Raw genomic sequence first — 26,521 nt, forward strand, 5'->3', positions numbered from 1 at the left:
TTACACTCTGATACAGCACACCTCTAAATGTGTTTATTTCAGTCTCTCCTGCGCACTCTGATGAAGCTGAAGAAGACTGAAAAGTTGAAACTGTTTCAGAGCCATCTGAGTCAGGGTTTCCCAGAATGGTTTAATAGTAGAAGAACAGAAGATCCTTCTGTACTGGATACGTTTATGAAGATGAAGGAATTGTTCAAGAGTCATCAAATTGCTGATTACCCAGAATGCACTGAGAGAGGGCAGGAGGATCCTGAGGCCCTTTACAGGAGGATGCTGGAGACCTATGGCATTGAGGGGTCTCTGAAGATCACACTCCATATCCTGAGGAACATGAAGAAGAAGGATGTCACTGACCCACTGGAGAGAGGTGAGCAGCACAGTAAGATTTTTCTCTCATTGCTACTGTGGCCATTAGAATGCTGAAATGAGTTTAGCCAACAAATATAACAGAGTACAAAATAACAGAGTACTGATTTATAGTATTCACACTTTGATAATAGTGTTTTACATCAACAGTCTTGCATATAAAAAACATCACACACAACATGTACAGGAAGGCATTTCCATTCAAATAGCATCCAGCAGTAATAATGGGGGCAATCAAATGCACATGAGATTAAATGTTTCCGAAAGACTTTAAAACCAGGAGCCTTGGGATCAAAAGCCAGTTACTAAACCACTGTCCCATCAGACTGACTGCCCCGAAGTTTTATCCTGGATTAAAGAGCACCGATCATAATAATTATAAGATAATTTAATTACTGCATGACCCATGAAGACCATATTTACCACAAAGACACATCATACTATGAACAATTAAGAAATATAATGTTGAAATGGAAATGAGTCCTTTTTATGTTTTGATTGTTGTGTGTTCAAAAGTTTGTGAGAAGTGTGAAACACTACTAGAGGTATGGGCAACACTACGTGAAGGTGCAGTTATAGCATATAGGGCATATCTTCATGATACATAACAAGTAAACCTTGCCTGTTAATTTCACAATGTGTCCTCATGATACAGAATTATTTCATATTAACAGAAGAGATGTAACAGGGCTGGCCTTGTTTCGCATGTGTAATCAAAAATATTGTTAACTGTTCCATATTTCCTACATTGGCGTTAATCAGTAATAACCTCTTGTTACCAAATTAGTTACAATTTAACTACACAGGTATAGCTCCAACTTAATGTGCAACACTTTCAGAGTTGTGTAAAACATTGTGAAAACTTTCTGCATAAGTATTTTTTGTCTATTTCTGTTATTTTAAACATTGGTTCTCATATTTCCTCTCCTCAGATGAATTCAAAGAAAGAGCCCAGCAGGCACTGAAAACTCATCTGAAGAAGAGGTTTGAATGCATATTTGAAGGTATAGCAAAGCAGGGCCACCAAACCCTCCTCAATAAGATCTATACAGAGCTCTACATCACAGAGGGGGGAAGTGGGGGGGTCAATGATGAACATGAGATCAGACAGATTGAGACAGCATCGAAGAGACAAACCACACATGAGACTGCAATCATCTGCAATGATATCTTTAAGCCTTCACCTGGACAAGAGAAACCAATCAGAACTGTGCTTACAAAGGGCATCGCTGGCATTGGGAAAACAGTCTCTGTGCAGAAGTTCATTCTGGACTGGGCAGATGGAAAAGCCAATCAGGACATTGATTTCATCTTCACTCTTCCTTTCCGAGATCTGAATCTGAAAAAGGAGACAGAATTTAGTCTCATGGAACTTCTGCAGCAATACTTTCCACAACTGAAAGAGATCAAGAGTATTGAAGGCGATAAAGTGAAAATTGTATTTATCTTTGATGGTCTGGATGAGTGTCGACTTCCTCTAGATTTCCAAGGCAATGAGATTTGCTGTGATATAACAGAGTCATCATCATTGGATGTGCTGCTGACCAACCTCATTAAGGGGAATCTGCTTCCCTCTGCCCTCCTCTGGATCACCTCCCGACCAGCAGCAGCCAATCAGATCCCTCCTGAGTGCGTCCACCAGGTGACAGAGGTACGAGGATTCAATGACCCACAGAAGGAGGAGTACTTCAGGAAGAGAATCAGAGATGAGAACAAGGCCAGCAAAATTATCTCACACATAAAGTCATCCAGGAGTCTCTACATCATGTGTCACATACCAGTCTTCTGCTGGATTTCTGCCACTGTTCTGGAGACAATGTTGGATAAAGTGAGTGGAGACCTGCCCAAAACTCTGACTGAAATGTACACACACTTCCTGCTCATTCAGACTAATGTGAAGAATGAGAAGTATCATGGCACCAATGAGACGACCCCAAAGAAAATGTCAGCATCAAATACAGAAATCATCCTGAAACTGGGGCAGCTGGCTTTACTACAGCTGTTAAAGGGCAATCTGATATTCTATGAAGAGGACCTGAGAGAGATGGGCATTGATGTCAGTGAAGCTTCAGTGTACTCTGGGGTGTGCACAGAGATCTTTAAAGAGGAGTGTGGGTTGGGTGAGGAGAAGGTCTACTGCTTTGTGCATCTGAGCATTCAGGAGTATCTGGCTGCCTTGTTTGTGTTTCATTCATGTGTGAATGAGAACAGAAATGTACTCAGGGCAGAAGAATCAAAACCTCGCAGACGCGGAGTCAGAGTGCAGCTGTCTGAGTTACACAGGACTGCAGTGGATCAGGCCTTAGCGAGTAAGAATGGACACCTGGACCTTTTCCTCAGATTCCTTCTAGGCCTCTCTCTGGACTCCATTCAGACTCTATTAGGAGGAATACTGACACAGACAGGAAGCAGATCAGAGAGCATTGATAAAACAGTATTGTACATAAAAGAGAGGATCAAAAAAGAATCTTCAGCAGAGAGGACCATAAATCTGTTCCACTGTCTCAATGAACTGAATGACAACTCTCTAGTGGAGGAAATCAAGAATTTTCAGAGATCAGGAAAACTCTCTAATGAAATGCTGGAACCACACCAATGTTCAGCCCTGGCCTTTATGTTACTGATGTCAGAGGAGATCCTAGATGAGTTTGACTTGAAGACCTACAAAACATCAGCAGCAGGTTATCAGAGACTGCTACCAGTAGTCAGGAACTGCAGGAAGGCCATGTGAGTATGGTGTAATAATTAAAGTAGATAATGACAGCATGTTTTTATAAACACTTCATAGTTAAAGTGAAAATAGAATACAATAAAATTGTCAGGCAAGTGAGAATTATGATTTTTGAGTCAAGCTATTTTAACAGATTGTGCCCTCATTTAATGAATACAGAAGTACCATCAAATGTAAAAAATGTATCCAACATGTAAAATGTATTTTATTAGATTTAATTTACATATTATCATTAAAGATACCAGTTATTAAATACATCATGAATTCCTTGTTAGGCAAACCAATGTGATGGATCAATAATGGTCCAAACATACAACTCGCAGATTTAAATGTAGAGAGGGTATAGTATGTTACAGTATTAATATGAACATATTCCCCATCAAATAAAAAAATACAAGCTACACTTCCTTTACACAAAATTAGACAGACATGGAAAATAAATAATATAATTGTGAAAAAAATGAATGAAAGGTACCGCAGAACCACAGCTTGTCTGTCCCACTGTGACCCAGGATGGTAAAATAAGCAGCTAAAGAATCAAGACCAGAGATCCAAGACTGTGATCAAAAAAGACCAAGGCAGAGCTGAGAAGCAAGGCAAATGGCACAAGATCACAGGCTAACTTTTGCTTTACAGGCCAACACTTTATTTCAATTTTTTTATCATTTGTATTTTAACAAAGGAGCTTTGTCACTAAGCAGCTTTACAGAGAACCGGCCCCCAAAGAGTAAGCCTAGGGCAACAGTGGCAAGGAAAAACTCCCTGACTGATAACAGGAAGAAACCTTGACTCAGAGGGGGAACCCATCTGCTGTGGGCAGGCACCGGTTTGTTATGGAAAATCCACAGTGGCAGGAGGCGGGGTGCCCAGCTGGTCTAGCTGGTCTAGGGCTGGAGCTGCGGGCCAGGGGGGGTGCTCAGCAAACTTGGGCTAGAGCTCCGGGCAGGTGCCCAGAGCCGAGGAAAACGAGGAAAAAAAACGTTGTTAGGGGGTTCAAATGGTAGAATAGCAAGCAGAGCAGAAGAAACAGAGGTGCCCACGTGCGATAAGGAAAACCCCGGCAGAATAAGGCTATGGCAGCATAGCTAAGGGAAACAGAGGCAGGGGCCAACGCAGCCATGAGGGCAGGCTTGAGACAGTCATCACCAGACCATGACCAGTTCAGCTTAACACAGCACTACCAATGATGATCCAGTGACAGCACTAACCGCTCAGTCTACCAGAGACTCTATAACTATGCCCGCCACCCACTCCTGCCCCTCAAATATAAGAGAGACTAAAAATATATGTTTTGAGCCTAGCTTTAAATAAGGTGATAGTGTCTGTGCCCCGAACATGGGCAGGCAACTTGTTCCACAGGAGGGGAGCACGATAGGAGAAGGCTCTACCACCTATGGTACTTTTAGATATTCTAGGAATAACAAGGAGGCCTGCACCCTGCGAACAGAGCGTTCGTGAGGGAATATAAGGAAGAAGTAAATCATTTAAGTACAAAGGGGCAAGCCCATGTAAGGCTTTAAAGGTAAGAAGTAGTATCTTATAGTCTATTCGGAATTTAACTGGCAACCAGTGAAGCGATGCTAACACTGGGCTGATGTGCTCGAATCTCCTTGTTCTAGTGAGAATACGAGCTGCTGCATTTTGAATTAGCTGGAGCCCTTCAGAGAGGAATTTGCACATCCAGACAAAAGAGCATTGCAGTAATCTAATCTTGAAGTAGCAAAAGCATGAACTAGCTTTTCTGCATCATGTAAGGACAGTATTTTCTGAATTTTTGAGATGTTTCTCAAGTGATGAAAAGCAACCCTGAACCAAGAGAGTGCCTGTCCAAGGAGGCCTGCAAGATTTTCAAGTCTATCCAGAGGGATGAGGTGATCAACTGTGTCAAATACCACACTTAAGTCTAGAAGCACAGGTACAGAGATGCAGCCATGGTCGGAAGCGAGGAGTAGGTCATTGAGTACTTTGACCAGGGCTGTTTCAGTGCTGTGAGAGGGTCCAAAACCAGATTGAAAAACATCCAATATATGATTGGAGTGCAAAAATGAACCAAGTTCTTTTGAAATGGCCTTTTCTAGTATTTTAGAAAGAAAGGGAGGTTCGAGATAAGCCTGTAGTTAGACAGGTCATTCACATCCAAGTTTGGCTTCTTAAGAAGGGGTTTGATGGCTGCAAGTTTAAGAGTCTGTGGTATGTGTCCAGATGCTAAAGACACATTGACAATATGTAACATTGGTGTTCCAATCACTGGTAATAGCTCCTTCGTAGGGATAGGGTCTAGAAGACAAGTAGGTTTTTTTTTTTAGGAATTAAGTAAACTGGCATTAAACTCCATGAGATCTATTGGAGCACAAGAGTTCAGATAGGCCGCCCGTCTTTCTGAAGATTCTTCTGAAGATTCTGCATCCATGCGTTGAGCGGATGGAAGGGCAGACCCTATATGAGGGGTGGTAGGAGAACTTTGAATCTTGCCCCTGATTTTTATAATTTTGTCATCAAAGAAATTCATGAAGTCATTGCCACTAAATGATATTGAGGCACATGGATCAACTTGATTCTTGGTCAGTCTGGCAAAAGTGTTAAAAAGGTGCCTAGGATTGTTTCTATTTTCATCTATTAAAGTAGAGAAGTATGAGGAACGTGCTGTGGAGAGGGCATGTTTATAAGTTAGTAGACTGTCTTTCCAGTGCTGGAGGAATACCTGCAATTTAGTAGAACGCCATTTGCACTCAAGTTGGCGTGAAGCTTGTTGGAGAGCACGAGTATGGTCATTGTACCAGGGTGCTAATTTCTTATAGCGGACTTTCCTCTTCTTAAGAGGTGTGATAGTATCCAGGATTCTGGAAAGTACGTAATTTATGTTGTCTGTCAGCTGATCAATTGAGCTAATGCTTGCATTTTTGTATGCGTTTGGGTGGGAGCCAAGAAAATCCCCACAGTGCACAAATGAGCCTGGGAGCTCATTAATAAAAGCATTTGCAGTCCTGGAGGAAAGCTTACAGATAAGGTAGAATGAAGGATCTGGTGGCACATGACAGACAGTGGAAGTTGGAAAGTAATTAAATAATGGTCTGATAGCACAGGGTTTTTAGGCATAACTGCTATATTTGCTATTTCTGTATCATAAGTTAAGACCAGATCAAGGGTATGGTTATGAGAATGTGTGGACTGATGTATATGTTGATCGAAGCCAATAGATTCAGTGATAGACAAGAGTGCTGATCTGAGAGGATCACCTTCACTATCCATGTGAATATTGAAGTCCCCTACAATTACTACTTTATCTGAATTAACAACCAGGCTGGAAAGGAAATCAGCAAACTCAAGTAAAAAGCCACTGTATGGCCCTGGTGGCCTGTATACAATTGCAAGGATAAAACGGACTGCTTTTTTGTCTGGATGTGCAAAACTGAGAACAAGCACTTCAAAAAAGTTACATTTGAAGCCGGATTTCAAAATAGCAAAAAAAATTAAAATGATATACAGCAGCAACACCACCGCCACGACCCGTCAGACGGGGAACGTGAGTATAGCTGTAGCCAGGAGGGGTGGATTCATTTAAGGCAATATACAGTTTTAAGCCAAGTTTCAGTTACACATAAGATTTCAACTTGGTGATCAGTAATTCATTCATTTACAAGAGTTGCATTAGGGGCTAGTGATCTGATATTAATTAATCCAATTTTTAGCTGAGTTTGGTCAGCCGCATTATTAGTAGAATAACAAGGTCTGATTTTTTGGCAGATTAGCCATACAAACACCCCTATGGTCTTTATTGAACTAACATTTGTCCTTAACTTTGACTTGGACAAGTAAACACAAGTGTTACACTTATTCTTATCTAACTCAGTTTGGTGAAGTAGTTTGAACTGTGTTTGTGTAGAAAAAAGAATCCCTCCTTTTAAATGTCAGTCAGTTAAGGACGAATGTTGATTGAATCAAATCCATGTTTTTCAAAAGGGGGGAAGAATCCATAGATAATTTGTGAGTGGGAGATGACCAGAGAGAGCCTGCTCAGTCTGTACCCCTCTTACATTGTTCAAGAAGATGAGATATTTTTTCAACATTATGATTAATGTAATGCTGGGTTTGGTTTGGGAGAGGCAAGTGTGGTTATGAATGAAATGTTTGTGTTACTATATTGTGAGATTAGGTCAGGCAGTAAATGCACCATGTTATAAGGCCAATAGTGCCACCCTAGTCTCTGCTTTATTCTGGTGTAGGCTGACTCAGAATCCAATAGTGCCTGTAGACAGAGTGAAAACAGGAAGGTAGAGGAATTGTAGGATATAATGGGTGTCAGAGTGAGGTCTTCTCAGGGGACTGTTAAAGTGCCTGTTTTTGAGGTAATTCTGTGGCTTATCTCAGGCTAAAGTCTGGCCTGTACATGGTTCTGAAGATTTCTAAAGCCTGGAAAAAGTGAAATGGTGTCTCCTTAGACAGCACCATCAAATGTATCACAATTACAACAAAAGGAACTCAAAGGGGTAATTAACAGTTCCTATATAGCTTTGGTTTCACTACCTGGTTATATGTAACACCAGCAGAAAAGACAGACTGCACTACATGGTTATATATAACCTCAGCAAAACAGACAGACTGCACTACAGTACCTGGTTATATGTGAACAGATCACTTTTTTGCATTCTTGTTTCTAAAGTGAATCTGGCTTTTGTATTGTGCTGGCTGTGTGTTGGCTTGCAATGCTGTGGGACATTTCTCACAGTTACCAGCAAAAGTAAAGAAGCAGAGCCTAACTCACTATCCACCCTGAAAGATGTGTGTTATTTCTTGCCTCTTTACTTTTGGTTGTATTGGTGCCAAATGTCAGAAGAAAGGGGTCCATTCATTTGGGTAAGAATTATCTATAGAACTGTCAGAGTTCTGTCCAACAAGACATCTAATTCTCAGGCCCAAAGTGCAGTTTGAGATTGTAGCAAAGTCATTTTCCTCAGAGCATCAGTAACTTTAAATCCTCAATATCACTCTTCATCACTCAACATGATTACTGTAACATTGCACATATCACATTTTACAGTATATTGCGCTATTTAAAAATACAATAATATATAAACTCTCTTTTGCAGACTGAACGGCTGTGACCTCACAGAGATGTCCTGTGAAATTGTGGCCTCTGCTCTTCAGTCATCAAACTCAACCCTGAGTGATCTGGACCTCAGCTACAATAACCTGGGAGATTCAGGAGTGAAGCTGCTCTGTGCTGCACTGATGAGTCCAAACTGTAAACTACAGAGACTGGGGTGAGTAGTGCTGTGTACTGTGTGACCTTAACTAAATAGAATTAGTGATTATGGCTCTGTGCAGTGAAATATGTCCACCAGCATTCTTTCTTTGTCCACATTGTTCTCATCCCTCTCTTCTAACTGCTTTAGCACAACAAAGAAAAGCAGGATAAACCCTCATGAGTCTTAGGGTTGCCAGGTTTGTGGTTCTTGACCAGAATATAAGTTTTCAGTGGAGTCTGTAGTATCAGGTCACAGGTGATGACTGGATGCTGAATGCATAATTGACATTGTAAAATATTGACCACTTCAGTATAGTAATATGTTTCATGTCTATCATAACATAACAAAAATAACATAACATAATTACGAGAATAGGCCATTCAGCCCGACATGCTCACCGTTTTACTACCTACCACTAGTGCTAGGTTTACCTACAAACTAGATAGTATCCAGCACCATATCAAGCCCGGTCTTCACAATCCCCAGAGTTTCTGCCTCTACTGCATGACATGCGCCAAGCTATTCTACACAGTGACTACTCTCTGTGTGAAAAAGTACTTCCTAACGTCGGTGCGGAATTTACCTTTTGCTAATTTCCTTTTATGCCCCCTCGTCATACTAACAGAGCTGAACCTGAAGAATCTCTTGTAGTTCACTTTGTTGATCCCCTTTATGAATTTAAAAGACTCAATCAAATAACCCTGAGTCTACTTTTACTAAGCTTGAAGAAGTTAAGCATCTGAAGTCTTTCCTCAAAACTTTTATCTTTCATACCAGAAACCAGTTTGGTTTCCCTTCTTTCAGCCTTTTCCAGATCCTCTATATCTTTCTTGTAGTACAGTCCCCAGAACGGCACACTGTTCACTAAGTGTGGTCTGACAAAGGTATTGTACAAAACAAGTATAACTTCCTTGGATTTACAGGGCTCCAGACTAACTTTTTACATTGGCTGCACTGGTGCGCCTAACTTTTTCATTTAGGTGCAGCAGCACATAATTTAGTTAGACCCAACATTTTTCACTGTGCCTTTTGGCACCGTAATAATACATTTTAAGTGTTAGCTTTTTTGTCAGTTCCCATACACGGTAATTTCTTAACACGTTATGTAAATGATTGTAAACAGGAATAAAGGTGCAGATAAATGTTTTTTCTTCATTTAAATCACAGCACAAACAAGAAATGGCAATAACCTCAATTGTTAAAAAAAAAAACTTAAAAAATGCTGATGTTTAATGTGCTTGACAAACTCAAATAAAAAAATCAAACTCAAATAAAAGTGTGCGCTGCTCCCGGAGGAGTACAGGGCGCGGTTTCACACATACACACTAGTGATGCGCGGATCGGCTCTGACATCATCTGAATCCACACTGTAATCATCCACCCGCCACCCACCCGAACAAATTATTTTCTCTGATTTCGAGACCCGCACCCGATCACACATTACCGCTATTTCTCATTATTTCGCAGCTGTTGCATATGACATACCCTGCACTTGACTCGTCATTCACTAAATCGCTCCCACACAGAACTTTTCTGCCCTTCCTTTTTTAATTTTCTCTCGGATCTTTTTTGCCTCCATTGCTGCTTAAGACAAATGGACGCCGCAATTGGCGCAACGAGAGTCTGGTCTGCTAATTCACGCCTGACGAAAAATGAAGCTTAAATGTGTTCACATTTTAGAGAATGTAATGAATATTTTCCTCATTAATGATTTATTATTTCACCACATTACTAATACACACATGCCTTATTTTTTTCCCCACCTGCATTCAGCGAAGAAGAATATCAGGGTCAGAGCCAATCAGAGGCAGAGTAGAGGCGGGTCTTCGCAGAATGCGGGTGGGAATTAAAATAACACTACACTCACACAGAGAGACAGACCTGCTAAATATCAGGCGCACCGGTGCGACCAATGAAAATGTTTAGTCGCACTTGACAGACTTTTGGTCGCATGTGCACCCAAAATGGTCGCACTCTGGAGCTTTGAATTATACTCACTACTATCCATCCCAGCATCCTGTTGGCTTTTTTACTGCAACAGCACAGAGCCTAGAACCTGAAAGTTTTTGATCAACTATTACTCCCAAAATTGAGCACATTCCAAAGTCGTTCCTCCCGAAGTTGGGGTGACATGGCTCAGGAGGTAAGAGAGATTGTCTGGCAGTCGGAGGGTTGCCGGTTCAAACCCCGCCCTGGGCGTGTCAAAGTGTCCTTGAGCAAGACACCTAACCCCTAACTGCTCTGGCGAATGAATTCACTTCTGTCACATATTGCAGTCTTCATCCATCCCCATTATTCACTACCTGCTCTGCACTCTAATGAAATCCATACTTATACTATAGCTACCGTGGTTACTGCATTACCGCGGAAACGCAATCACGTGTTGACGACAGGGAAACTTGCTACAGGGCATAGGTGGCTTGCTGCCCTAGCCACATACGATTTTGAAGTAAAATATCGCCCTGAGAAGGTCAATGTTGAGGCTGATTTGCTTTCCCGAAACTGGACACTGAGACGTGGAGAAACCTTTCACAGGGTGATGTGAAGGCGATTTGTGGTCGTGTGCATGTGCAGGAGTCTAGTGACAGTGATGTGCACTTGGCAGACAAACTAGGTGTTCCAGGAGAAGGTGTTCCTGAGCTGTATGCTTTTGCAACTCATCTCAATTTGGGTCAACTAGAACAGTTCACCCGAGAAGACCTGCGAGAAGCGCAGCTAGAGGACAGTGTTCTCAGAGTAGTTAGAGAGGCTTTGAACACAGGTCAGTGGCCGGCAAACTAGAGCTGCCGCGGTTACTGCATTACCGTGGTAACGCAATCACATCACGTCCACCGCAGAGTCAAGCTGATCACCGCTTCACCGCTGGGTTTTGTTTTTTTCCCGTTTATTTTAGGCCAATTGTTTATTTTCCAAGCACTTACAACAACTGTAACAAAGTATTTGGTTGTGGAGATGGTGCCCTTCCAGACTGTAGGAAAGCCATCATTCCGAGCTATGCTTCAGTCCTTCGACAAGCAGTATGAACTGCCGGGCAGAACCTATTTCTCGGAAACAGCCATTCCAGAAATGTACTTGAAAGTAAACAATGAAATCGTAGCTGGAGGTTTAAATTATTATTTTTTATGGCGGTTACCGCAACGGTTTGAATGGCTTCGCTATGTGGTTCCAATCCAAAGCTAAAGTCTGGATTTCAGAACATTTAAATTCTACAGCAGTTGGCTTTACTTATCTTGCTACGCAGAGAGTAGAGGTTGCACAGGGTCATTATATAGCAGAAACACAAGGAGACTCCTCACTGCTGTATAGAGCACAGGGTCATTATATAGCAGGAACACAAGGAGACTCATCACTGCTATATAGAGCACAGAGTCATTATTACTGTCCATAGCCACGCTCCCAAACACCATCTAAAAGCACCCTCCCCTAGGCCTGGAAGCTAGGCCTCTTATAGAGCCCATGGTTAGGTAATGGGCCACAGCTGCAGCAATACCTCTCTGTAGGTCCGATGCTGCCCCCTGGTGGACAGCACCCCAATTCCTTTCCTGGCATCACGTTAAACAGGCAAAAGCTTTGAGGATATGCTGTGGGGCACTCAGAACAACACCAATTAATGCATTACTAATGAGATGGGAGAAACACCACTGAGACATAGATGGATAAAACTTGCTTTGCATAAGTGTATTAAATTTAAATGATCTAGTGTAGATCACCCTGCTAAGAATCCTGTTGAGATCTCATGGGAAATGGACATGCAAGGGATTAATTGTTAATTAATTGTGCTGAAACATGATGAACAGACAAACCAATTAATAAATAACTATCCGGTGCTTCCTCAGGCAGCATGTGAGAAGGGCATCCAATTGATCTGGCGTAATCTGAATTATGGAGTGAAACATTCAGGCGAAGAGCCACTTCCTCCAAATGGCTGATCACTACAGGGTCAATCTCTGTGATGCAGCTACCTGGAACAAACTGTCAAAGCATCCACACAAAAGAGCACATAATGAGGACTAGCATTTTCAGCTAGGTCAGCCAGGCTCAAGCCTCTGGCTATCTCTTGCCTGTATAGGAAACAACAGTTTTCCTATTTGGCTCAATTCTGAAGATATAACTAGAACTAGATTAATAATTTTTAATAGAAACCATTCACACCTACATCCTAATTATGATTTCATACCATAATGGACTTTCTGGGACATGCCATTCAAAAACTGACATGGCCAGCTAACCTAAGTTTTAATACCTTTAAAGGTTCACACAGAGTGAGGTAACTCAATACAGTTTGATGTTTTAGGATACAAACACTGTTTCTAATCTGTCTATTGATTACATTTAAATGTTTTTCATAGCCTATTGCCAACTGGTGAAAACTTATCACGATACTGTACATTTGTAGTGTAGTCAGGTTATCCACTAGGTGGAGCCCTAGGCTTTTCAAAACAGGATATGCCAACCAATGTAAGATGTCAGTGAGGTAGTGAGGTAGCTTGTTCAGGAGATTGAGTGCAGCCACACTCAATGTATGTATGCCACAGTTCTTTAAGCTCCAAAGTAAAGTTTATCATAAACTCTTTTATGTGGTCCTGTTCTTTTCCCTTCTCAAGTTATCCCAGCATTATTCTGCAGTTCCCGTTGAATGTCTTCCCTTTTCAATCCTGTTATGTTCCCTTGCTCTGTGAGTCTGCGTGCATGTCTTAATCCTGCTGGTGGAGCTGATTGCTCTATCAAAAATATGCAATCTGTTAGTCACGAAAAGACTGTTTACGATTACATACATTTGGATCCTTTGATATGCACACACATTACAGCACCCAAAAAATACTTATGGTAAAAAAATGTGCTTACATATCACCAAAACAAACTTTTATTTGGCAATATCTCCCAAAATGTTTATCAAAATCCCTTACCTTTCGTTGGAGAGAAAGCAAGGGTCATTCTGAGTGTTTATCCTGAAATACGTCACTCAAGCTGCACTACCTAACCAAAAAAATAAAATCTGTGTTACGTTTTGCCCTGCTCTGCCCTACTAACGTAAATGTGGTAAAAAGCAACCGGTGTTGAAGCAAGGCATGTACAGTGAATCTACGTACTCTGGTATCGATCAACCAATGGAAATGTTGTGACACTATGACATATTTTCATTGACAGCCCCCTCATTAACATATGGATGAAAAAATACAGAAATATATATATATATATATACAGACATAAATTAATCAAAACATAAATAAGGAAATAAATATATACAGAAATAAATGAATCAAGCAATAAATAAATATGGAAATGAACATCCACAGAAATGAATGAATCAAGAAATAAATATGGAAATAAATGCAAATACCCATTTGTCAGATTTTGTCTATTAATTTATTTCTGTGTACATTCATTTATTTTTTCATTTTCTTGCTTTTGTATTTATTTATTTATGTATTTATACATTAATTCATTTATTGAGTCATTTATTTATTTATTATTTTTAAATTTTTGGTCCTCCATATACCTGTAGTACCAGTCAATGGCAATAATCAGTTGTGGTGTTTCTCTGCAGCCAGTAGATGGCGCTGCAGTGTATTTCATTTGCCGCCTTGGTTACATTATTAGATGAAGATTGAATGTTTTTAAAATATAAAGATGTTTGTAGACTGAAGGTGAGGTACCATAGATCACCATAGTGATCATACTAGTGCTGTTTCTTGTGTTTGCAAATGAAATATGTTTGCAATCATGTTGTGTCCCATGTGATATCATCGCAACATGGAACAGTTTTGTCAATGAAATCCTTGCAGGAAGCCCCCAACTTTGAGTTGAATTGGCTCCTTATTTTTAGTTATTTTTTGTTAATTGAGCCAAGTGATAACCTTTTTTTATGGATTAGTCAGAATACTTTATGAATGTAATTAATATAAACTCTTCCTGTTTTTGTGTGTACTGTGTACATCCCAGGAATGCACGTACTGTACAAATAGGCAATTCCACATTTATCTGCTGCCAAGGTACACAGTGTGACAATTAGCAGTGAATTTCAATTGTGTGTGTGTTTGTGTGTGTGCATGTGTGTGTGTGCGCATGTGTGTTGTGTGCGGTTGTGTGTGTATACGTGTGCATATTTTTGTGTGTGTGTGTGTGTGTGTGTGTGTATACGTATGTGTGTTATATGTGTGGTGTGTGTATGTGCGTGTGTGTGTGTGTGTGCATGTGTGTTGTGTGTGTGTGTGTGTACGTGTGCATGTGTGTGTGTATGTGTGTGTGTGTGGTCTCTCCACAGGCTGGGTTGGTGTAATCTCACAGAGGGCTGCTGTGATGTTCTGGCCTCAGTCCTGCGCTCTCCTCACTCAGAGCTGAGAGATCTGGAGCTCAGAGACAATGAGCTGCAGGATTCAGGAATGAGAGCGCTCTCTGCTGGACTGGAGGACCCACACTGTAAACTGCAGAGACTGGGGTGAGTACAAACACAAACCCCTTCAATCAAAAAGGGTTCCAATGTGACACAATACAGCACTAATGTTAATAATGACTAAATATAGCACTGATATTACTAATGTTTTTAATGTTAAAATAGACAAGAGAGTTATTTTTCTTCACAGAAATAAAGCAGCATTTTCCTGTTCTTCCTCTTGGTAGAAACACATTTTATATCTGACATCAGTTGGAAAAAACATATTTTTGAGAAGCGTCAAATTGTTTCTATTCATACATTCTTCAAAATTATGAAAATTAATTGAATCTGTTCAAATTTAGTTTAACTGGTCATTTTCTTAAATAGTCATGATTAATTCCAGAGCCCTGTTATTTTATATTGAGCTGTAGAAGGGGTTTGACACACACAGCCCTGTTAGTTTATATTAATGTGTGTAAGGTGTGTAACACACTGCTATGTGTTTGATACACACAGCCCTGTTAGTTTATATTAATGCATGTAAGGTGTGTGTGTCCTCTCTGCAGGCTGTCAGGCTGTAGAGTCACACAGAGAGGCTGTGATTCTCTGGCTTCAGCTCTGTGTTCAAACCCCTCACACCTGAGAGAGCTGGACCTGAGATACAATCACCCAGGAGACTCAGGAGTGAGAGCGCTGTCTGCTGCTAAACTGGACACACTCACACTGCTGTAAGTACAGAGAGTTTCCACACTGCACCTCACACACACACACACACACACACACACCTGAGAGAGCTGGACCTGAGACACAATCACCCAGGAGACTCAGGAGTGAGAGCGCTGTCTGCTGCTAAACTGGACACACTCACACTGCTGTAAGTACAGAGAGTTTCCACAATGCACCTCACACAAACACACAAAAGGAGTTGGGGGGGGGGGGGGGCATGGAGGGCACTGTACAAACCAGCGTTACTCAAGAGAGTTGGGGATCTCCTGTGGAGGGTGCTGCACGGGATCACTGCAGTAAATAAGATGTGGTTGTTGTAGTTAGGGGTTTGATCAGGGACACAGTGATGGTGGAGTTTCAGTATTACAAAGCAATGGAGAACCTGAGTGTGTTTCAGAGTGTTTGTGTGTCATAAGGGTTTTATGTTCAGTGGAGGGAGGGGAGCTTTTTCTGCATATGGAACAGGGTGAGTGAATGGAATAAGTTTCCTTTCTGACAGATTTGTGTTTTTTCATATGATCGTGGTTTTGTGTTTTATTGTGCCTTTGTTTTTATATATGTGATGTCATTGGTGTGTTAAGAGTGGAAATAAAGGATGGTTAAAATTCAGAATTCTGTTCTGCTGTTCTTACAGTGTGGACCATGGAGGAGAGAACAGGACCAAACCAGGACCCAGGAAATGTGAGTCTGTATCGACACAGAACACTTTCCATAGATACACACTCTGCTGTGTGTGTGTGTGTGTGTGTGTGTGTGTGTGTGAGAGAGAGCGAGAGACTTCTCTCTTACACACATAAACACACAAACAGAAACACACATGTACACAAACACACACACAGAGGTACTATGACAGTCCTTTCTCTCTCACACACATAATAAGGTGAATATTAATAGTGATAATTAATGATAATTAATCTCATTAATGTCTCTGGTGTGCAGACGGCTGTCAGCTCACACTGGATCCAAACACAGCGCACAGAGAGCTGTCTCTGTCTGAGGGGAACAGGAGGGTGACACACACACCGGGGAGAGAGGAGCCATATCCTGATCATCCAGAGAGATTTGAGTACGTGCGCCAGGTTGTGTGCAGAGAGAGTGTGTGTGAGCGCTGTTACTGGGAGGCTGAGTTCAGTGTGTCTGAGGGGGGGAGGTTGATATAGCAGTGACAGATAAAGGAATCAGCAGGAAAGGAGGGGGTTCTGACTTTATGTTTGGATTCAATAAAAACTCCTGGAGTCTGACCTGCGTTAAATACGGTCACCCTGCTAAACTCAGTTACTGTGTCAGGCACAATAAGAACCGAACAGACCTACCTGCCCCCCCCTCCCCCTACCGCAGAGCAGGAGTGTGTGATGATGATGATGATGGTGGTAGAGGAGTTTGTGTGTACAGGGTAGGAGTGTGTGTGGACCGTCCAGCCAGCACTCTATCCTTCTACAGCGTCTCTGACTCTGACACACTGACCCTGCTGCACAGATTCCACACACACTTCACTCAACACACACCCCTCTGTGCTGGATTTTATGTGAGTGACGCCTCAGTGTCCCTCTGCCAACTGGAGTAGAGACACACACACACGCACACGCACGTGCGCGCACACACAAATATGCACGTGCACACACACACGCATACACACACACACATGCGCGCACACAAACATGCACGTGCACACACACGCATAGACACACACACACGTGCGCATACACACTCGCACACATGCATGCACACACACACAAATAAATACACTCATGCACACACACACACCACATTCATATGTCCACTCACACACACACACACACCACACACACTCATATACACATACACGCACACACTCAGATACACAGACACATACACCCACATACACACATCCACACATCCACACACACTCTCACACACACCCTTGCTTTCTCACACTCATGCACACGCACTCACAAATACACACACTGATGTACACTCATGCACACGCACTCACACACCTACGCACGCACACACTCGTGCACACACACTCACACTCTTACACACACATACACACCCTCTCACACCCAATCACTCACACACCCAATCACACACATGCACACACACACCTACACACATGAACACACACATTCACCAGTGCACTCTCACACGCACACACACATGCATACATATGTACACACGCTCATAACCGTATGCACACACACACACCGTCTCTCTCTTAAACACACGCACTCACATCCACAGTCACACACACATTCACACAAACACACACACACACAAACTCATGCACTCACGCACACACACATACATGCATGCAGAGACAAACACGTGTCAACACACACAATCACATTCCCATATGCATGCACACACATGTATAAACACACACATTCTCTTACCCATGCACACACACACTGATGTACACTCATGCACACGCACTCACACATCCACGCACGCACACACTCGTGCACACACACATACACACTCTCTCACACCCAATCACTCACATACCCGATCACACACACATCTACACATGGACACACAATCTCTCGCACACACAAACACACATTCACCAGTGCACTCTCACGCACACACACGCATGCATGCATACATACACACGGTCATAATCGTATGCACACACCCTCTCTCTCACACACACACTCTCACATCCACACACATTCACACAAACGCACGCACACACACACAAACTCATGCACTCACGCACACACACACATGCCTGCAGAGACACAAACACGTGTCAACACACACACTCCTCAGTGTCCCTCTGCTAACTGGAGTAGAGACACACACACATGCGCGCACACACACACGCATACACACACACGTGAGCATACACACTCCAACGCATGCACACACACACAGACATATATATACACACACTCTCATGTACACATACACACACACTCAATCACACACTCACACATATATATATACACACTCATATGCACCTAGACTCACACGCACGCACTCACACATCTACACACACTCTCGCACAACCAGTCACACACACACACACTCTCTCTCTCACATACACTCCATCACACACACACGTACTTTCACACACACCCTTTCTCTCTCAGTCATGCACACGCATTCACACTCATGTTTACTCATGCACACACACACCCTCTCTCTCTCACACACTCCATCACACACACACACACATACTCTCACACACACCCTTTCTCTCTCAGTCATGCACACGCACTCACAAATACATACACTCATGTTTACTCATGCACACGCACTCACAGACCTATGCACGCACACTCTCTCACACCCAGTCACTCACACACACCTACACACGGACACACACAATCTCACGCACACACACACACGCGCATGCACACATACACGCGCTCATACACACACACTCTCACTCACACACTCACATACAGTATACAGACACACACATTCGCAAACACACACACACACACATTTATGCAATCACGCACAAACACAAACGTGTCAGCACACGCACATTCTCATTCCCATACGCATGCACGCACACACATGTATAAACACACACATTCTCTTACCCATACGCACACACACACACTCATGCACTCACACATGCACACACATGCATACACATACATGCGTGCACACACCATATACACATGTATACACAAACATTCTCATACCCATACATACACACACACACACATGTATAAACACACACACATTCACAAAGGCACTCTCACGCACACACACATACACATACATACACTCATTCTCTTGCACGCACACACACTCAAATAAACAATCACACACACATTCACACAAACGCATGCACACACACTTTCTCTTACCCATACACACACGCACCCGTGTGTACACACACACATACTCATGCACTCAATCATACTCTCACACATGCACACATACATACATGCGTGCACACGCACACACATTCTCTTACCCATACACACACACAATCCGGGCACACACATACTCATGCACTCACACACATACACACACATGTTCACATCCACAGTCACTCCCACAAACGTACGCATGTATGCACACACATTCACAAATTCACGCACACAAACACACTCTCACCCAATCACACACACACACATCGACACACTTGCAACCTTCCTTGACCAATGCCTTACCAGTGCAATTTCAGCTGTGCCCAATATTAACCTCAGTACAGCTTAAACCCTGTACAGAACAGTATGATATTTTAGCAGGTTCAGGTTAAGCACTTGCTGTCTAAATGTGATTTTTTTTTACATTTTAATTAGGGCTGTCAAAGTCAACGCGTTGATAACGCGTTAACGCAAATTTGTTTTAACGCCACTAACTTTTTTAACGCACGTTAACGCACGTTCTGTTATGAACGTTTGCCCGACCCTTATGCTGCGTTCAAGACAACTTGGAACTAGTAAAAAACGAGGTCCGACTTGTGAAAAAAGCAACTGAAAGGTCATAGAACTCGGAATTATAGGTCAGAAATTTGAGCATCATTTCTGAGCTCCGACTTTTCCCTCTTCCGGATTGGTGACATTTGGTCACATTAAGATAAATGGCGGCATTTGTAGTTTGTGGTAAGAAATAAAAGTGGTGCATTTAGGCTTTTCATGCATTTTCATTTGGGTGTGTCATTATGTGGAATGCGTTAGTATCGTTTATGTTTCCCATTCATTATAGCAATATATGAAATATAAAAGTTACGATATCCATCAGCAACTTTTTTCGCTAGGCAGCTTAACTAGAAAACGTAATTTTGCTCAGAAATAAATGCTGCAAATGATATAGCGAAACACCTGACAGTGATACCATATTTACGTTTCAGTACTACTGCAGCCTAACTAATTTCGCGGTTTCACTCTATTTACTAATTTAATATACTCCTTAACAATAAAATAAAGCAGCGTTTTCTGTGGGAATCCATGTTTTTCCGAGTAAAACAGCGTGAACGCAGTTTTTCATTGTCCGGGCATATTGTTCAGAAGAAGGGAGCTGCCCTGTCATCCGACAATGTAAACAGGCTTGTCTGTTTAAGCAACTGGCTCGGTGCAAAGAAATAGAAGTAGCCTAACTGTTGTATCCAAAGAAATGGAAGTATAGCCTACTGCAATATCCTAGTTTGAGTCCTAGTTCTGTATTATACTCCCTTTCCACTGTATCCTGCTCACTTTATTTATTGTTTGTTTTATTTTGTATCATCCTGTTTTGATCCCATATAGTAGAAGGGGATGTTTTTGTGAGCCTTTATTTTCCCCAAGTGAGGTTGGACACAATTACGTTGTGTGATTTGCTTTAGAAGTGCGAGGGATCCAGGGAATGATCTTTGAGTAATGGAAAATTTATCTGACCAATGTACCTGTTGTACAATGTGTCTGTTGTTGCGATGCATTGAGGTCCATCATTTTGTGTTAATGCTTAAAAAAAGGGATGTTTTAGTGTGTGACTACTCATATTACTAAGTAATGTTACATTTAACAGGTCAATATGCCCATCTGTTGTTGCCTGTTGGGCTTTTAGTTTGCCATGTTATGATTTGAGCATATTTTGTTATGGTAAATACAGTACCTTTGAGGGTTTCTGGACAATATTAGTCATTGTTTTGGGTTGTTAATTGATTTCCAATAATAAATAAACATTCATTTGCATAAAGCAAGCATATTTGTCCACTCCCGTGTTGATAAGAGTATTAAACACTTGAAAAATATCCCTTTAAGCTACATTTTGAACAGATAAAAAATGTGCGATTAATTTGCGATTAATCACGATTAACTATGGACAATCATGCGATTAATCACGATTAAATATTTTAATCGATTGACAGCCCTAATTTTACTACATTTATATTGTAAATGTTCAAGGTGTGTTTATGTACTTTTGATTATTAAAACACTAATATAACATTGAGAGTAATACTGGCAAAAGATGGCAGGGTAAAATGTTTTTGAAGTAATAATTCTGTCTCCTGTATCCTGCATCTTTTTTAAAAGAAGCCAGTGGCTCCACTTAAATGTGCATTTTATTAGTTTTTACAGTTGCTTTCATTCATTTTCCCAAGATTTCCAATGTGCAAATGTCTGTTGGCAAATGCAGCTGATAGGGAGAATGCAGAATGATCACTACAGTGTACTTATTTCCTTTCATTACTGTAAACAATGATGGATTGAGTTTCCTTATTAATTCTGTTAGGATTGGTTTTTTTTTGCTTTAATTTTCTGTATTTTCAGACAATAATATGCAATGATTAAACCTGAATTAATATCAAATGTTTTGCTGTTGTGATTTATTATTGTGTGATGTATTGAACTCCTGTGACACAGTAGTACTTATTTCATATTCTGAATGGGATTATGTTTGGGCTCAATATGAGTAGATCAGCATGGGGCTAAAATCTGCAGTTGAAGCAATGACATTCATCTACAGTAGTGGAAATAAAATCCATTATAAGAGAAGTTGTGTAGTGTCTGATGAATGCTTGCTTCTGTTACTGTAGTGTAACCACAACTCAATACATTTTGAAAAGTCACTGCTTGTCTATTGAGCTGGAATATTTATGATACCTCTCAAAGAAATGGTTTTCCTGTAGGTTTGAACCTGGATCTGCTGCACATCAGTTGAATGGATTAGACCACTAAGCCAAAACTAGGGCAGAAGTGTGGTTTGCATGACATCCAGTCTCTGAGATGTTCCTTTGACCCTACAGTTTTTCTCATTTTTTCAGATGCATTTCTGATATCTGCAGTCACACATTACAAATGCATTACAGTATGTTATTATTGCTTTGGCTCAATGTGGAAAACTCAATTTGCCAGACTGACTGGCAAAATTCTTATCCTAAGACACTAATTGCAGTACCTACCCACAAAGTGCACAACTCTAAATCACACTCAGTTTTCACAATACAGTCGTCTCGTATTAGTACAATGTTCCAATGCTTATTGCTAGACGTGCAGATTGTGAAATGAAGTCAAGATGTTTGCAATTCTGTCTCATCACTTCCAGCAACATTGCCCAGGTGAGTCGCATTGCAGCACGATTGGTAATCCCAACATAACAGGCTGTTTTACAGCATAACATTCAGTAGTGTCTGACAACATGGAGTAGCCCAATGCAGTTGGTACTGATGGACGGGTCATGGCTGTGGCTGAGGTTGTGGTCAAGCAGGTAGGAGAAATATTGTTGTATCGAATGAATTTAGAGCCACAGTGATTGACCATGTCATAAATCCAAGCATAACAATGGGAGAAGCTGGAAGGATTGTAAAGGCCAAACTTAAAAATGTCAACAGTGGCATCTAATAAGAGCTTTTGGACTGAACATTGATAAGTCAATAATTTACTGCAAAATGTGATACTGTAATTACATTACAGGATTGTTGTGTTGGTGTCATTTTATATTATTTCTGTTCCGTGACGAGCCTGTAAGCTATGCTAATAATTTTTATTAGAGACCGCGCAACTCTGTTTATCCAAAATGCTGGCTTACTCCACATGGGGGAAAATTGCGTTTGTGTTAGGTATTCCTGTGGCAATGACTGATCTGTCTGTTCTGATAATGTGATTATTTTTCTTCTATCAGATAAGTCCTGCTGGTGCAAGTTTGTAATGTTGCATTTGTATGTGTTATTTTTACTGTTTACGTGTCAAATGTCTAGATTGTAAATGTTTCTGTTTAAATGATTGGATGAATAACACATATCACCACTATTTTCACCGACCATGTTAAACGTACTCACTCAGCTCCAAGGGCATGCTGATGTTAAACCCATATTCCAATCTGTTTGAAAAGACACAAATTCTGCCTAGTCTGTTCAAACATCAACATTTTTTTAACTCTACATATTGTTTATGCCCTGCACCTGAACAAATTAGATGGTACAGTAGAATGGGCACATCTCCTTTGTAAGCTAAAAAGTTCCTTTCAGCCGACTACATCAGAATCTGTACTACTGGCGTTTTATGAGAGCTGAAAATGTACAGCATTGTTAATCAGAAATGATATCTTGGTGGCTAAATTGGTGTATATGCTGTAGAACATAGTTTGTCATTGATTTATAAATATACCAGTATATCCTGGGCTTTCACTGATGGTTTAATTGTGGTACATATAGCAGTGGCCTGATATGCATTCTATGTTTGCAGTTTGCTTCTACCTGACTGCTTCCCCCCAGCAGGGAAACAGAGAGGCACAACCCCCCCAGCAGGGAAGCAGAGGGGCACAACCCCCCCAGCAGGGAAACAGAGGGGCACAACCACCCCAGCAGGGAAACAGAGGGACACAACCCCCCCAGCAGGGAAACAGAGGGACACAACCCCTCCAGCAGGAAAACAGAGAGGCACAGCCCCCCAGCAGGAAAACAGAGGGGTACAACCCCCCCAGCAGGAAAACAGAGGGGTACAACCCCCCCAGCAGGGAAGCAGAGGGGCACACCTCCCCAGCAGGAAAACAGAGGGACACAACCCGCCCCAGCAGGGAAACAGAGGGGTACAACCCCCCCAGCAGGGAAACAGAGAGGCACAGAAGACTCTGGGTCATCCCACCATTGACAGCGCAGGAGAGGTAGCAGGTTTTAGCAGTTTGCTAAGGTGGTCTGGGTGGATGGACAGCGTGGGAAAGTATGGAGGACCGATCGCTCAGTGGGTCAGACTGGTGGAAGATACCACAAGCCAGGCTTAGCTTCCTGATCAGGGCCATATATGACACCCTGCCTTCTCCTCAGAACCTGCACTAATGGTTTGGTGCGGATGAGACCGTCCGCTCTGTGCTGCCCGCAAACGAGGCCTCCGGCACGTTCTGTCAGACTGTGAGACGGCTCCAGCACAGGGACACAGAGCAGGCCTCCAGCACAGGGACAGAGAGCAGGTCTGTCAGACTGTGAGACGGCTCCAGCACAGGGACACAGAGCAGGTCCCCAGCACAGGGACAGAGAGCAGGTCTGTCAGACTGTGAGACGGCTCCAGCACAGGGACACAGAGCAGGCCTCCAGCAGAGGGACACAGAGCAGGCCTCCGGCACGTTCTGTCAGGCTGTGAGACGGCTCCAGCACAGGGGTGCTACAGATGGAGGTATGACCAGCTGCTGCGGAAGCTTCTGGAGTTACTAGAGACCAGCAGACAGCAGGCAAACAGAGACGCCTCTCCTGTGAAAGAGCATCAAACCCACTTTGTGAGGCAAGCAGAGGAGGAGGGGACCGTAGGACACAAAGGTGGGAGTAGAGCCCTGGTTCCAGGCAGAGGGTGGAGCATGTGTGTAGATCTCAATCCACAGCTCCATTTCCCAAATGAAATCAGCACAGCGTTCCTGTGGCCTAACATGGAGACATGGTCCACTCGGGTGAAGGTGGTGCTCCTTATATGGAGACATGATCCTCTCGGGTGAAGATGGTGCTCCTTATGTGGAGACGTGTTCTACTCGGGCGAAGGTGGTGCTCCTTATATGGAGACGTGGTCCTCTCGGGCGAAGGTGGTGCTCCTTATATGGAGACGTGGTCCACTCGGGCGAAGGTGGTGCTCCTTATATGGAGACGTGGTCCTCTCGGGCGAAGGTGGTGCTCCTTATATGTGTCGGGTTTTGCGGGTGACGACCCAGGTGCGGAGTGAGAAAAACCTCAGGTGGCATCAAAAGGGAAATTCAAACCAAGACTTTAATATAAAAAAAGGAAAACAGAACAAAGAGCCACAAGGGGCATATAACAAAAACTAAAAAATACAAAAAAAACTTCTGGACAAAACAGAACTTCACAAAGTACAGAAAGCAAACGGCAGAAGCACAGGCAGAGACAAAGGCAGAAACGCACAGAAACACACAGGTGGAAACACAAGCAGGTCAAAACACAGGCAGGCAGAAACACACATGAAATGTAAGGAAACAGCACCCGAGTCAGGGAACAAAGAACTTAAATAGACAAGGGTAACAAGACACAGGTGAACTCAAAGAACAATCAAACCAGAAAGGGAGGGGATAACAAGACACAGGTGGGAACAATAATAGAATAATGAAAACCAATAATACAATTAACACAGGAAGGGAGAACGAACTGAAACACAAAACTGAAGTGCCGCCATCTGGTGGCCAAAAGGGGAAAAACAGAAAATACAGAACCATGACAATATGGATACGTGGTCTACTCGGGCGAAGGTGGTGCTCCTTATATGGAGATGTGGTCCACTCGGGTGAAGGTGGTGCTCCTTATATGGAGACGTGGTCTACTCGGGCAAAGTGTTGCTCTTTATATGGAGACGTGGTCCTCTTGGGCGAGGGTGATGCTCCTTATCTGGAGACGTGGTCCTTTCGGGCGAAGGAGGTGCTCCTTATATGGAGACGTGGTCCACTCGGGCGAAGGTGGTGCTCCATATATGGAGACGTGGTCCACTCGGGTGAAGGCGGTGCTCCTTATGGAGCTCACCCTCCCATGGGAGGAGGGGCCAGAAGCAGCCTATGAGCGGAAACGCCTGAAGTACCCACCTGGCAGCGGAGTGTGAGAGTGTAAGGAGTGTAAGGAGGCCGGTTAGAGAGCGACAGTATATCCAGTGGAGGTGGGGGGGTTCACCCGCCAGTCAGTGCTCTACCTTCTGGAGAACACGGGCATGGCAGGGGCAAGGCTGAGGAGGGCAGCTAGAGGGCTGGCTCAGAGGGGGGGGGAGAGTCGGCAAACACCCACTGCACCCAAAACAAGCAGAGGGTGGCAGCTGGCCTTCTGGATCAGTTTGAGCCTCTTTGTGTCCCTGGAGTAGAGGCTCCCAGCCCAGCACACACAGGTGTAGAACAGAACACCGGCCACAATGATCTGGTAGAACATGGCCAGCATCCTGCTACACACACCGAAGGAGCGTAGCCTCCCCAGAAAGAAAAGAGCCTTCAGTCTAGTAGGGCCTCCAAAGACACAAACCACAGTATCAAACCATCTATCTATATGATCGGGTGAACATGGTGTATATGTGTTTGTGTGTGTGTTTGTGTGCGTGTGTGTGCTCTGTGTGTACAATAAAAATGAGCATCTTCAATGCATCAACCAGTGCAGTGTTTCTTTGAAATTTCACCCCCATCCTCATGCTAAATGGAATTTAATAAAACCATTATGTGCCGTGGCAGGAGCTTGAAATAGTC

The 26,521-nt window shown here is 42.6% G+C and overlaps 1 protein-coding gene and 1 long non-coding RNA gene across 2 annotated transcripts in view; one reads left to right on the top strand and one right to left on the bottom strand.

Moving 5' to 3' along the window:
* The window catches only part of LOC135245705 (uncharacterized), a 492,416-nt gene extending 470,735 nt beyond the window's left edge, over positions 1-21,681 (top strand). Inside the window, 8 exon segments of the mRNA XM_064318949.1 lie at positions 43-379; positions 1,299-3,093; positions 8,185-8,358; positions 14,609-14,782; positions 15,286-15,447; positions 16,080-16,126; positions 16,385-16,584; positions 16,587-21,681. Coding sequence (XP_064175019.1) covers positions 43-379; positions 1,299-3,093; positions 8,185-8,358; positions 14,609-14,782; positions 15,286-15,447; positions 16,080-16,126; positions 16,385-16,584; positions 16,587-17,009 — 3,312 coding nt within the window. The 3' untranslated portion in view covers positions 17,010-21,681.
* The window catches only part of LOC135245741 (uncharacterized), a 165,426-nt gene continuing 156,311 nt past the window's right edge, over positions 17,407-26,521 (bottom strand). The window contains exon 2 of the long non-coding RNA XR_010327364.1: positions 17,407-17,529. This is a non-coding gene — a long non-coding RNA (uncharacterized LOC135245741). The remainder of the gene's footprint in view (positions 17,530-26,521) is intronic.

Source organism: Anguilla rostrata, chromosome 19, assembly GCF_018555375.3.
Source record: "Anguilla rostrata isolate EN2019 chromosome 19, ASM1855537v3, whole genome shotgun sequence".
NCBI lineage: Eukaryota > Metazoa > Chordata > Actinopteri > Anguilliformes > Anguillidae > Anguilla > Anguilla rostrata.